Source organism: Urocitellus parryii, chromosome 4 (genome assembly GCF_045843805.1).
Source record: "Urocitellus parryii isolate mUroPar1 chromosome 4, mUroPar1.hap1, whole genome shotgun sequence".
Taxonomy (NCBI): domain Eukaryota; kingdom Metazoa; phylum Chordata; class Mammalia; order Rodentia; family Sciuridae; genus Urocitellus; species Urocitellus parryii.
The window spans coordinates 47,011,854-47,025,629 of record NC_135534.1 but is presented as its reverse complement, the minus strand read 5'-3'; the positions used below and the strand labels follow the sequence as shown (position 1 = coordinate 47,025,629).

The window sequence follows — 13,776 nt, the reverse complement described above, 5'->3', positions numbered from 1 at the left end:
CTGTAACCCAGCTACTGAGAAGACTGACACATAATTATATGTTGGAGGTCAGGCTGGGTAACTTAGCAGGACCCCATTTCATAATAAAAAGGGCTAAGAATACAGCTCAGTGGTTAAAAAAAAATTGATAATCAATAAAAATAAACAGTCCTTACTTCCTGGTCTCTTTTAGTTCTCCTGTACATATATAGCATTAACCATCAGGTTACAAGCTGCTCAATTGGTTTAGGGAGCCAGTGAAAGAATGAGATACATGGATGCCATCACTCTGCTCCTGTGGAATCATAATACTAAGCTAACAAACTTTCCTATAATAAAGTCAACAACAACAAGAAGATCAACACATAATAATCACTGAAACATACTAGTTTCTGGATTTTCTTTTTCTTCAGAGAAAGAAATACAAAACATACTTTTAGTTAAACAATGCTTTTATTGTTTGAGTAACATACATAAATTTATGCCACCAGGGCAGAGGCTGTGGATGACTCACTGAAAAGGAAAAAAGGAAAGAGAAAATTAGGATCAATATTAGTCCTCAGTATCCATTCATAGACTCTCACTGCTAATGAGACTATTTCAAAACAGCTAAAATAAACCCAAATAAATGCACCAAACTGAGTTTCAAAATAAGCTCATCGTGCTCAAGCATAATGAATAACATTGCTCACTCAGACATCCAAGGAAGGAATGGCCAACATGAGGAAAAACCTTTCTGGTGGAAACTGCGAATGTTGGATAGCAATCATCATAGTGAGCAATTCATGCAAAAATCAAAACTACATTAAAAACCTGGGAGAAGTGTGAAATGGAATTATTATTCCTATCTCAAAACAAGGGGGGACAAAGGACTTACTCATGGTCCAAAGCAAGAAGCCTGTAAACTATGGCCCTCTATTTGTCTTTATAAATATCTACCAACTGAGCTATATTATATCCCCAGCTCTAAGAGCTAGAATCTTTATTATCAGGCTGATTCCAGTTAACGAAGGATAGATACTTACTATTTCCAATTTGGGGGAAGGACCCGCTTGGTCTTATAATACCGAGCCAATCGGTGAATTCGGCTCTCTATCAGAATCAGGCGGAATTTAGCATCCTTATCCTAAAGATAAAATTCAATACAATAAAAAAAAACTAGTGCAAATAATTAATTTCACAAGGCAATGTAGAGCTGCCATGCACTTTCTTTAATGAAAAGTTATCCCAATATCCTTGTACTAAAATCACGGCTGGGCCAGGTGTGGTGGTACATGCCTGTAATCCCAGCAATCTGGGAGGCTGAGGCAGGGGGATTCTAAATTCAAAGCAAACCCCAGCAACTTGGTAAGACCCTATCAAAATAATAAAAAGGACTGAGGACTTGGCTCAGCGGTTAAGCACCAATACCAAAATAAACATTAAAGAAAAGTCCACCAATATTTTCGAGAGAGGGGGAAAAAAATCTCTGGTAGATTTTTACTTAAAAGTAACGGTAATCCTGCCTAACTTTGTGTCCTAAGTCACCTTAAATAATTCAAATCAGATGCATACTCACCAAAGTGAGTTTGTATAAGCAAGTCTACTTAGTAACAGATTTTATTTACCCTCTTACCTTTCTATTCCTCTCAAGATGCTTTCGAACAGCAACTGCTTTCTTAATTAAATGATAGAGATCCTCAGGAAGATCAGGGGCAAGTCCTTTGGACTTCAGGATTCTCAAGATCTTATTGCCAGTCACAAAACGTACTTGTGCAACACCATGTGAATCCCTCAGTATCACACCTAAAAAGAGAATCACATGATGTAACTTCCAACAAACACCAAATGCTAAATGCACATTAGGATTAGGTTCAGAAGGCAAGTCACCTTCCTATCTCTATGATGGGGTCTACTTTGATAAATCACAGAAACCAATATGAGAAAGCATGCAAAGATCATGCAGACATCCAAAGAAGGTTTGCCTAATACTAAGGGAAACCTTTCTGGTGGAAACTGCAAAATGTTGAAAGACCATCATCATAGTTGAGTTTGCTGAACACACATATAAATCCATTTGTTTTTACAAACATCATTTCTTTAAAATCTTGTTACTTATGATCACTTAATAGTTGATTAAATGTTCTTTTAGTATGTCATACTTCCACTAGATTATAATCTCTATAAAGTAAGATATTTTGCCTTTTTAATTTTCTCAGAACCCAACACATAGCAGGAAAATATTTGGCACTTGTAATGAAGTGTGTCAAACACAAGGTGTAGCCAGTTACAAATTCTCTCTTTATAGTTATAAGATTTGGAGAGAGTTTTTTAGCTACACCATGCCTCAGCTTCTTCAAGTGTAAAATAGAAAAAACTATTAACATTTACTTCAAAATACTGCCATCAGATTTTAACTTGAAAATTCAACAAAAAGTAAAGCCAAAAAACCGGGTAAATTATTTCTAGGGCACTTATGAGGCATATTTGCGCAGGAACCTTTTTCTACAAGTCAAAAAAGGCCATAGAGTATGCATTAGACACGAACACACTCACCGATCTGTGAGGGAGTCAGACCCTTCTTAGCCAGTTTGTAAATCTGCTCCTTCACGTCGTCAGATGTCAACTTCAACCACTATTTATGCAACAAAAAACGGCCTTAGGATGAGAAACGAAGGATGGAGCCGAAGTACGATGGCCCCCTCCACCCTCAAGACTTGTGCACACGTCTCCACACCCCGGAGTCGCCTCCCTCGAGGAACGAATTCCACTCTCCTCCCCACCTTCTCCCCAGTCCCCAGTGCTACTTACGGTGGGGACGCTGCGGCGATAGGGCAGAGCCGACTGGGACAGGCCCTTTCTGGGGAGAGAAGCAGACGGGGTGAGGTGGCGGCCCGTACACAGCACCCCAGAACATCATCCCCTCAAACTGCAGCCCACCCTCTCTCCTCTCCCTTATCCCTGCGACCCAAATCCGCAATCCGACTCCAAGCCACGCGCTCACCCGGGAGCATGCATGCGACCCATGATGGCGGCAGTAAAGAACCAAAAAGAGAGTGAGGGTGGAAACGCCGCAGGAAATCACCCCGCACGCAGGAAGTGACCTCATACGTCCCCACTTCCTCGCAGGGAGAGAGCGTGTCTACGCTTCACAGCCACCGGCGACGGCGTGACTACATATCCCAAAATGCATTTCGGCGTGCGTGTGCGTCCGCGTTTGAGACAGCAAGACGCAGCCCAGAGACCATCGGAGTATGTATGGGCTGTCTTGCAGCCAGAGCGGGAAATTGAGTAAATCAAAGTTCGGTGCTGCCAGCGCCCAACTCGTACACGTTCAAATACTGGGCAGGAGTCGGGAGAGCTTAGATAGAGCTGCAGGGCTCAGCCATAACAGAGGGTTCATTCCTTCACCAGCGCTCCTTTGCATCGTCCCTCTTCATTCCTTTAAAGGCTGCCCCATCTTTTCATTCAAGGGCACAATTGTTATTCACATAACAATAATGTGTTATGAATGCTGGACTGGAATGGTTGGCAGCCGCCGCCCTGTCAAGTTCTTCAACTTATTTAGATGCTGATCTAGTCTCCGGAGAGACCACTGACAGTAAAGGACCAAACCGAATATTCGAAGGACGAAGGTCCTCAGCAGCGCTCTTTTCCCTACGTCCGCCTGCAGGAAGCGTGGCTGGCGGGTTAGGCAAAGCCTTGCTGAGCGGCTTACCCAAGTGAGTGACAGCTTGGCGGGCAGGAATGAAAAGATTGCCAGATCCGGGAAGATGAATATGAAAATGAAGCCCTTGAACTTCTTGGGAAAAGCAGCTCTAAGGAAGTTTAGATCTTCCATCACTTAAGAAATTCTAAGACTGAACCAGTGCTTGTACACAATGCGTTTAAAAAGTGGGCCAATGAAATAGCTTTGTTCAAAATAACAAAATCCAAACCATGATCCTGGAAATGAGGAAGCTTAGTTAAAAACAAATTCCTGTCGACAAGTTTAAAGTGATTAGTGAGAGGTTTAAAAATACTCCACGTGATTCTGGGCCCAGTGATGCGCTCTTGGAATCCCAGAAACTCAGGAGGCTGAGACAAGTTCAAGGCCATCTTCAGCAATTTAGCAACTTAGACTCTTTCCAAAAATAAAAGGGCTGGGGATGTAGCTCAGTGGTAATGAGCCCCCTGGGTTAGATTCCGTACCAAAAAAAATCTTTAGGTACTAAAAACGTCCACCCTCGCTATTTCAACCTATCCCTATTTGCTGAATATATATATATTTTTCCCTCCAAAACATTAGGGACTTCAAACTGGATAATTTCTTTGGGTAATTTTTTTCCCTAGCAAAGATGTATTCCTATAATTCACCACGTTTACATTTTTAGACTAAATAGATAGGTATCTCAAACTTGGCTCTAATTCTCAGTCCCTATCTCTAGCTACCACTCTATACTCCTTCCTTTCAGTACTTACTCCAATTGCTAAAAATACGTACACATTTTTTCCTCTCCTTTTTGTAAGATAATCATCTCAGCACATCACAAAAAATATATCACGAATCCATTCTCTTCCCTTCATTTCCACTAGAACCCTATACCCTAGCAGCCTTCATTTCTGATCTGGCAACTAAATGCTGTTATCACTGTGCTTTTACTAGTGTTCTTCCCTGCTTTAAACACAATCCATACTCAACTTAGCAGTGAGTGATCTTTTAATGCTGTAAATCAGATTTTTTTAATGTCTTTTTATTTCTTACCACTCTCCACCCAATTCCAAACACTCCAGCCACACTCCTTTCTAATCCTGCAAGGTAACATGTTTCTTTTAGAGCTTTTTTCTCTTGCTGTTGCTACTGCTTAAATACTATTCTCCAAGATCTCAAGTTTGGTTTTCAGATATTTGTAACAGTGGTTAACACTTTATGCTTTGATTGTATCTCTTGCTGCTCTGTCACCACAATTTATTTCTAAAATGGACATGTTTCTTTCTCTTCCTCTCCTCCTCCTTAATCTCAGGGGAAACAGGATTATTTTCTTCCCCATCCTAGGTAGAGTTATCTGTCCCTGAGTATACACCAACCATAGGAATGAAGTAATTCAGATTTTGGGGATGGTACCAGAAGATCTCAGAAATGAGTATCTCCCAAATTAACAAGTGAATTACAACTTCCGACAGAGAACACATGGAATGTAGCTTTTGAGTCATGTCTTTAAAAGCCCCCTGTTCCTGCTGATGGGCAGAATCACATCCTTTGGGACAGGAGTCCCCAAGTGTTTCTCCTTTGCTAGAAAAGCAATAAGGCTTTTTCTTTTTTCTCAAAATAGTGACCTCTTATTGGATTGGCATAGGGGACAAGGACCCACCTTTCAGTAACACCAGAAATTGAACGAACGTAAGGGCACTTAACCATTGAGCAATGTTCCTTTTTATTTTGAGACAGGATCTCATTAGGTTGCTTACAGCCTCACTAAATTGCTAAGGCAGGCTTTGAACCTGTGATCCTCCTACCTCAGCCTCCTGAGTTGCTGGGATTACAGTTGTGGATCACTATGCCCATCCTTGAATTCATTTTTATATGTGGTATGAGGTAAAAGTCCTCCTCATTCTTTTGCATGTGGTCATTCAGTTGTCCCAGCACCATTTGCTGAAAAACCTTTTCTTTCCCCATTGAACGATGTTGGCAGTCTGTTTCTTGGATCATCATGCAAAAATAACAGCTGTTCTTTTTTATTTTTCTTAAACCCTTTTAGTTGTAGATGGCACAATACCTTTATTTTATTTACTTATGTTTATGTGGTGCTGGGGATCGAACCCAGTGCCTCACTCATGCCAGGCAAATGCTCTACCACTGAGCTATAGCCCCAGTCCCCAAAACAGCTGTTATTAAAACAAAGAATACAACCACCAAAATTTAATACTTCATAGAAGTAGTGAAATGGAAAAGAAGTTAGGTTAAATTATTGAGAATGTAGCACGTACCAACCAAAAAATGTGGGGAGGTGGGCTGGGATTGTGGCTCAGCAGTGGAGCGCTTGGACGGGACCCGGGTTCAATCCTCAGCACCACATAAAAATAAAGGCATTGAGTGTGTCCATCTACACCTAAATAATAAATATTAAAAAAAAAAAAGTGGGGAGGAAAAGGAGGAAGGGAGAGAGGAAGGAAGAGGGAAAAAAAGAGAGGTTGGGGGAATATGGCAAGAAGTTACAACCACATGGAAGAGCGGCTGAGGAGGCTAAGGCAGGAGAATCACAAATTTGAGGCCAGCTTCAACATTTTAGGCTCTAAGCAATTTAGTGAGACCCTGTCTCAAAATAAAAAGAGCTGGGGATGTAACTCAGTGGTGTAAGTGCCCTTGGGTTCAATCCTTGGTACAAAAAAAAAAAAAAAAAAAAGACATGGAAGAGAATGGTAAGGTCTATCATACATTTATCAGAGTTCTAAAAACAAAGGAGAATTTAAAAAAAAAACATTTAAAAATTTCAATGATAGATGATACTACCAAATACACAGAATTGAGGAAAATTACTGATCCACAGATTTAAGTATCCCAAATAAAATAAAAATGTTTCTACTCCTAGGCACATGTTTAGTTAATATAGATCAAATAGGGTTAGTGCTAATAATTGTTGAAGCTGTGTGATGAATTGATTCATGGAGTTTATTATACTCTTGTCTACTTTTGTATATATTTAAAGTGTATATAATAAACTTACCAAGGTCAATGAACCATGGCCTCATGCTGAGATTCCAGGATGAAGGTATAGGAGTAGAATTCACATTTTTCAAGTCTGTAGATATATCTAGAATGTGACTATTTACTTGGCTACTTAATATTTTAAATAAATTACCAAAGGCCAGTGACTCTAGGTATACATTTCTGATAACCTGCTATTGGGTTCCCTATTAGTCTCTCCAAGAATCCTGTTTCTATTCTTCACAATTGAATATATCCTATTCTTTTCATTCTTGCTTTCCATTGTCCTGTGAATTTCATTCTTCATATTTGTGTGACCAGAACCTGGAAAGAAGTTGGCAGTGAACTGCTACAGTCTATTGCAACACTGGAGGGAAGAGCCCACATTAAGAACTGCAACTTGCCACTCAATGGTAGTGGAGGAGAATTGGGCTTTGCCAGCTGTGACCCTAAGGGCTGACCCTGGTAAGCATTCCCTGCTGTGATTAGCTGTTAACACTAAAACACCCTTATTTGCAGAGGCCTGACACTTACACAGATTCCACCTGCCAACAGAAGTGGAGAATTGAGTTTTGTCTCAAACTCTGGTTTCATTATTTGACACCTAATGTGGAGCACTCTTCAGAAGGATGGGTAATACTCTCTGGCACAAGTTCTCCTTTGAGGTACATTTTGATAAAGGAAATAAGAATGGGATATCATAAAGGTAAAGGGAACACCAATAATGTAGAAGGAGGAGATTGAGAGCCAGAGTTGAGGGATGAATACGGGAAGACAATGCAGAATAAATTCTTTAAAAATTATGCTATGTGCATATATAAATATACCACAGGGAATCTCACCGTTATGCATAAGTAAAAAGAACCAATCAAATATAAATAAATAGATGAGCATAAGGAAGTCTAGTAGAGGAAAGAGAACAGGGGAGTGGAGGGAGGATGGGAGGGAAAAGGGGGGTTAGAAGAGGGATCATGAACTGAAATTTAATTCCATGTATGAGTTTATCAGCATGAACCAACTACTACATATAACAATAAAGCTCTAATGTAAAAAAAAAATAAGATACATTTTGAACCACTGGGATTCCTTTGACCCTCATACCCTGAAGAAGCAGCACCTGATATATTTTTACGTACCCAAGGTTGGAGGATGGGGAAAAATGGCTCCCTGAGCAGTAAAGGTAAATGGGATTGATTCATAGATTAATCATTCTCAATTTAAGCCTTTCAGCTCAGAAAAAGACCCTGACAATCAACACGTCCAGAGAGGAAAACACCAACCAATGTTCCTGTGAACCATTAAAGGATGAAATTTCTGTGCAAAAGGACCTGAGGGCCACCTGCACTTGCAGATAAGTAATGATAAAGAAATTCTAAACCAGGTGTTTAGAATGGCACATGCCTGAAATCTCAGCAACTTGGGAGGCTGAGGCAGGAGGATTACAAGTTCAAAGCCAGTCTCAGCAACTTAGCAAGACCCTTTCTCAAAATAAAAAGGGCTTGAGATGTGACTCAGTGGCAAGTGCCCCTGGGCTCAATCCCTGGTACCAAAACAAAAACAACAAAACAAAGGACATTCTGATTAGCCCATCTTTGCAATTCTTCTCATAATGTTGCATTGGTGTATGTCAAGATACATACTTCCTAAAGGGTGGGATGGCTTTTCCCACACCGCTATAATATTATTTTATATTATATGAACATGGACTCTTCCCTTCTTAGCTCCTCTGTTATGATACTTAATGTTTGGCCTATGTTTACTGATTCTTCTTGTAAAATTTATTTCTTCTCACCTAGCGTCTATCCAACTACACATTTTATAAATGGAATCCTAGAAGAAAAATCCAATCTAGGGCAGTGGTGGGAGTGCAATAGCCATATTTCTGTAGAAGGACACTGTGTCCCTTTTCAGCCTAAGGTGGTATCATCCTTTTCCCCTGATAGTAGTTAGGGTCACTTCTTTAGAGGGAGGTATGAAGCCATCCAGGAGGAGCTGCAGAGAGGAGCCTTGAGTGGGCTGGAGCACAGGCCATGGCTAGGCAGAGCCCACCATGCCAGTGTGGATCTGAGGTACAGCAAGCCAGGGCTGAGGCAAACCAGGGATCACCAACCTGTTACACTGTGGCAGCTTGGACCCTTTCTGGTCCATATGCCCACTCCACACAGCACCACAGCGGGAACCTCCAAGCATCCATGATCCTACCACCTCAACTTCCCACTTCCTGACCAAGGTTCAGAAAACAAAAGTGGGGCAGACACCTGAATGGAAGTTCAGATTCAAAAGTCACTGAGTAGCATTACTGCTTTTCCAAACTCTGATTGGCATTAAGACCAATAGTGTTGACCTAAATCCTAGACTAGCACACTCAGACCACTATTGAGTCCCCTCTTGGCTCTGCAAGAGTTGTTTCTATTCTTCACACTTGAATAAATCTTACTCCTTTTATTTCTTCGATGGGGACAACGCTGAGAAGCATTTCACATCTAAGAAATGGTAATGAGGGCTATAGCAAAGTGTAGCAATCAGAGCTTCAAAGAATCACACACAAAAGTCAGACTTTTATTATTTTCCAGGAAAATGATAGGCCCATTCTAAAATTCCAAGATTACTGAACTAGATGAGAAGCAAAAAATACCAATAGTGAGCTCAAAAGTTTGAAATCAAAATATGATATCAATAAGAAACAGCAGCAGTTTCCTTATTTTAGAAATATTTTAATATAATCATAGTACAGTTATGAAGTCACATTCAATATATTCAATTGAATATATTCAAAGTATTAATAAAAATATTATACATCTTTCTTCACTATCCTAATATAATTAAAGTATTTGGTTCTTATAGATGAGATTAGTTAAATTTATTCATATTTGCACTGCTAGTGAAACAGCATGTAAGTAAATCTATGGATTATAATAGTGGGGCTTCAATCCTTTTTGACCCTAAGTTTATCAAAAGTGTTTCTTTTTTAAATGACACAAACTTGAATTCTAGAAAGAACAGTTAAACAATTTAAGGCAAGATTTTGAAACTTTTATACAACCTGAATTTGAAAAAAGGAATACTTTATCAAAGATCATACATGCCTTAACACTTAAGTATTTATAGATTCATATAAGGCAATAATGAAAACTTCAGTGCCGGTTCTACACTGGGTTCCTCAGCAGAGAAAATAATAGGTTCTTGGGATGAACTATAATCTTCAGATCCCAAAATGCAAGAAGAAAGATTTCTTCTAGTACAAGACTTACATGCAGCAGAATTATCTTTACTCAATAAATTATAAAATATTGTCATTATGCAAATTAGTGTCTTTGCTAGTTTGTTTAGACTTTTGTTTTTCAGATTTACTTTAAGTTAAAAAAAAAAACATTTAAAAATTTCAACTAATTTAGAATTGATGATAGTAGTAGTGCAAAGAGACTCCCCTCCTTTTTCTTTCTTGTTTTTTGTTTGTTTTTGTTTTTTGGTATGGGCTGAAGCTTAGCATTTCACAAAGAAATAACTTATATTAAAATACAGGTGTTTTCATGACCAAAGAAGGCACAAAATGAGTTAAATTAAGAGAAAATATGACCATCATTCTGAACACTTTAACTGTACAATATTAATCATAATATACACTTTTAGATATGAATTCAGATTTCTTGTAATTGAAAAGTGACATCACATTTTCTAGTTCTATTTGTGCTTAAAAGACACTGCTGTGACAGAGTGCAAAAAAAGCAGTCCATATTAACTCCAATAAACAATACCTTTTGACAAGATATTAGTATTTTTTTTAACAGTACTAATTGACAACTCATGGAATGGAATTAGGTCTCAAAAGCTTAAGTGAAAATTTCTAGTGCTACACTACATTCACAAAACTACTCACACACTTCAAGGAAATGTTAACTGTACGTGGAAAAAGCAAACAGTGGTGCTTTGATCTGCATTTTAATTAACTTAGTAAATATACAACACATTTTAACATTTTTAAAAAGACATAGAAAATCACACTCGTGAGTTTTCCAACAAATTATTTTTGTGGGGAGGGTGGGATGCTGGGGATCAAACCCAGGGCCTTATGTGTGCTAGGCAAGCACTTTTCCACTAAGCTACAAACAGATTAGTGTTAGGCACCAAAAATTTCAAGTTTGTTATTTTAAAATGTTTATTTCTGCTCTGTAGGTATCATTCATATTAAACATTTGCATACTTTATAAAAATTCTGTTCTGGACAACTGAATTAGAGATTGTCTTTTCTCTCTTTGATACTCTTTACTGCATATTTTGTCAGTTTTCTCAGAAGGACCAGATTGCTACATCTCTGTTACCATTTTAAAAGTATCTGAATTTCCATTCTAACCATGAAAGTTATTACATATATGTAATTATCTAAACAAAATTATGCCTGAAGGTGAATAGTAAAAAAATGAGTGTTATACTTAATGGTTATAGTGTAATAATTTCATTTCTATCCCTTATGATTTCTGAATCTCATTGAATGATGGAAAATAATTCTTATATGTGAACATACAATGTTTACAAATGTCAATTTATAAGATGAACTCTCATAAAGATGTTTGGACCCTACAATCTTTGTCTGGTTCCTTTCTGTAAAGAGTCTATACTACTCACGGAGTTCTAATGCAAACAGGAATGGGCACAGGAGTGGACGATTTTCACTTGCTTAATGACAAAGTAAATATATATGGAAGTGAAATTATCCAGGTTCAATTTACACCCCAAGGAGTTAAGTGTAGGATTATTATGGAATGATAGAATTTATTATACAAGTATATCAACAAATCTTATTCAGTACTGGGCAATGAAAACTTAAATGGATTGATGGTTAAAATAAGTAACACAACAGAAGCAAAGAAAATTATGGTTTTTTGGGAAAAACATCAGTAAATGTACACAATGTTTTGTCCTTAATAAACTAAAAGTGTGGGGAAATTACTTGTTATTTATCAAGTCAGGAAAAAAATCAGAAATTAAGTGCCAGTGATGCATATAAAGTTAAGTAAGGCACCATTATTTACAACTTCAGCAATTGGCACTTATTCTGAAAAAGGCTTTAACAAATGAATAAAAAACTTCTATTTTCTATAAACTACTTAGTAGTTCTTAACATAGTTATCTATTATTTGTGCTTTGCTTTTCAGCCCTACGAATAGCAGCTGCATTTTACGGTAACATTCTGCATCTTTTCATTACTTTGGTGTTTGTGAACTTAAACAGTGGTAAAAGCTGTAAAAGGTGCATAACAGAAAAACAAATGTACTATGTCTGTATAGGAAACAATGCAAAATGGATGGCTGAACTGATATAGTACTACTTCAAAAGTCTTTTTCAGGACTTATCAAGGTTAGGATTTGTAACATTTTAAATGACTTTAAAACAGTAATGGCTTCCTGAAATTTTTTATAAAATTTAGTTACCTGACTATTGGTCCAACTGATGTGTTAAAATACAGTAAGTATATTTAACTTTATAATTTTTGCACAAGTATAAAAATACTATACAAAGTTCACAAATCTTCATGCATTCATGTATACACACATTTATAACTCTTCTTGCTTCCAAATCTGAGAAATTCACTAAATTACAAGTAAGTTGCTGCAGTCAGCTGATACCATTTAACTGTTTCTTTGCTCAAGTTGAAATCTTTCAAAGGCAGAGTTATTCCACCCAAGAAAAAATTCTCCCGCAGAGATTCTGCACTGAGTACACTCAGTTGAAGTTCTCTTTGTCTTAGGGTTTCTTTGCTATATCCATTGTACACAAGCTATAGCAAAGGATAAAAAGAAAAAGTAAAATTACATATTAACATTTTTGATTTCTTGGAATACTTTCAGCAAAATGTGAATAATGAATGACATCATGATGATATGGTTTGCCTCAATATTTCAGAAGCACATTTTCTATTTCAGGAGTCTTGGGTTGCATTATTATTCCTGTGAATGTTTGATATAAGAGATGTTTAAAGCAGGACCAATCCCACTGGTTGTCTAAAAAATAAAAACTCGAAACATGTTTTTTTCTGAGATGGAGGGGATGGGGAAAGGAAAAGATATTACATGGCAGTTACCTTAAGATGATCTAATACATGGGAAAAGGGGAAAAAAGGAAGAAACTTGGGAGGGATAGCATAATTAACAATTATTTTACAAAAACAGAGGGAAATTTTTTTGCTGTGGGTAGTAATGCAGTTGAACATAGGGCCTTGGGCATGCTAGGCAAGTACTCTACCCAGCCCTTTATCTTTTGACTTATTAAACACCAATTAGGAAAAGTACTACTTATTAAACTGCTAAGGCTTACCTTGAACTGCCTCAGCCTCTTGAGTAGCTGGGATTACAGGCATGTACCATTGTGACTGGCTAGAATTTTCTTTTTGTTATCTTTTTTCTGTAGAATCTATGTACCATGAAGTTATAATTTTTCATAATTCAATATGAACTTCTCATAATTAAATATGAACTTTTAGTAAAACTGTAGTTTACAGCAAACCTAGAGTGCTGCAAAGCTAATTCTATATCAAATTCTCATCACAACATTTAGAATTTTAATTTTTCCATAAAGCCTCACTATAAATTCAAGAAACATCTCTTTAATCATAATTCTTATTGATTGGCTAAAACAACTTAAAAAAACCTGTCCACATTTCATTTTCTTTTTTTTTTAAAGAGAGAGAGAGAGAGAGAGAGAGAGAGAGAGAGAGAGAGAGAGAGAGAGAGAGAGAGAAAGAGAGAGAGATAGATAGATTTAATATTTATTTTTCTTAGTTTTCGGCAGACACAACATCTTTGCCAGGCAAGCGCGCTACTGCTTGAGCCACATCCCCAGCCCCCACATTTCATTTTCTTGACAGTATAACACTAACTAGGAAAAGTACTACTTTTCTGAGAATAATACCAATAGGTCTTTGCCAAGGATTGAATATGTTTTTAAAGAGAAAGCATCTTCTTAGGTTTTAATTTATAACCATGATGAAATTCAGATTTCCTTCCTATAGCTATCCAGACACTTCTGTACAGAAGTAACATTAAGGTATAAAAATAACGTGATTTATACAAAAGAAGTGGTTAAATAAAAGGGCAAGGTAGAGGGACTTCAGCAGATGTAAGGTTAGTGAACTTATT

The 13,776-nt window shown here is 37.6% G+C and overlaps 2 protein-coding genes and 1 non-coding gene across 3 annotated transcripts in view; all 3 read right to left on the bottom strand.

Moving 5' to 3' along the window:
- Positions 1–413: 413 nt before the first annotated feature.
- Rps13 (ribosomal protein S13) lies at positions 414–3,033 on the bottom strand. The gene is made up of 6 exons (XM_026398988.2): positions 2,963–3,033; positions 2,770–2,818; positions 2,515–2,593; positions 1,595–1,764; positions 1,005–1,105; positions 414–492 (listed from the first exon to the last, which is right to left on the bottom strand). Exons 1-6 carry the CDS (start codon positions 2,983–2,985, stop codon positions 459–461), a joined length of 456 nt encoding a protein of 151 aa, XP_026254773.1. The 5' UTR covers positions 2,986–3,033; the 3' UTR covers positions 414–458.
- Positions 668–757, bottom strand: LOC113189966 (small nucleolar RNA SNORD14). The gene has a single exon (XR_003301710.1). It is a non-coding gene; the product is annotated as a small nucleolar RNA SNORD14 (small nucleolar RNA).
- A 6,313-nt stretch (positions 3,034–9,346) lies between the features above and the next one.
- Pik3c2a (phosphatidylinositol-4-phosphate 3-kinase catalytic subunit type 2 alpha) overlaps positions 9,347–13,776 on the bottom strand; it is a 113,339-nt gene continuing 108,909 nt past the window's right edge. Inside the window, exon 33 of the mRNA XM_026398977.2 lies at positions 9,347–12,419. Coding sequence (XP_026254762.2) covers positions 12,237–12,419 — 183 coding nt within the window. The 3' untranslated portion in view covers positions 9,347–12,236. The remainder of the gene's footprint in view (positions 12,420–13,776) is intronic.

Bases quoted from the DNA above. Each gene is read 5' to 3' on its own strand.
- Rps13 (XM_026398988.2), bottom strand. From the start codon at position 2,985: ATGGGTCGCATGCATGCTCCCGG. The intron at 2,819-2,962 runs GTGAGCGCGTGG...TTCTCTCCCCAG, and splicing joins GGTCGCATGCATGCTCCCGG to AAAGGGCCTGTCCCAGTCGG. The intron at 1,106-1,594 runs GTAAGAGGGTAA...TTTTATCTTTAG, and splicing joins ATCTTGAGAGGAATAGAAAG to GATAAGGATGCTAAATTCCG.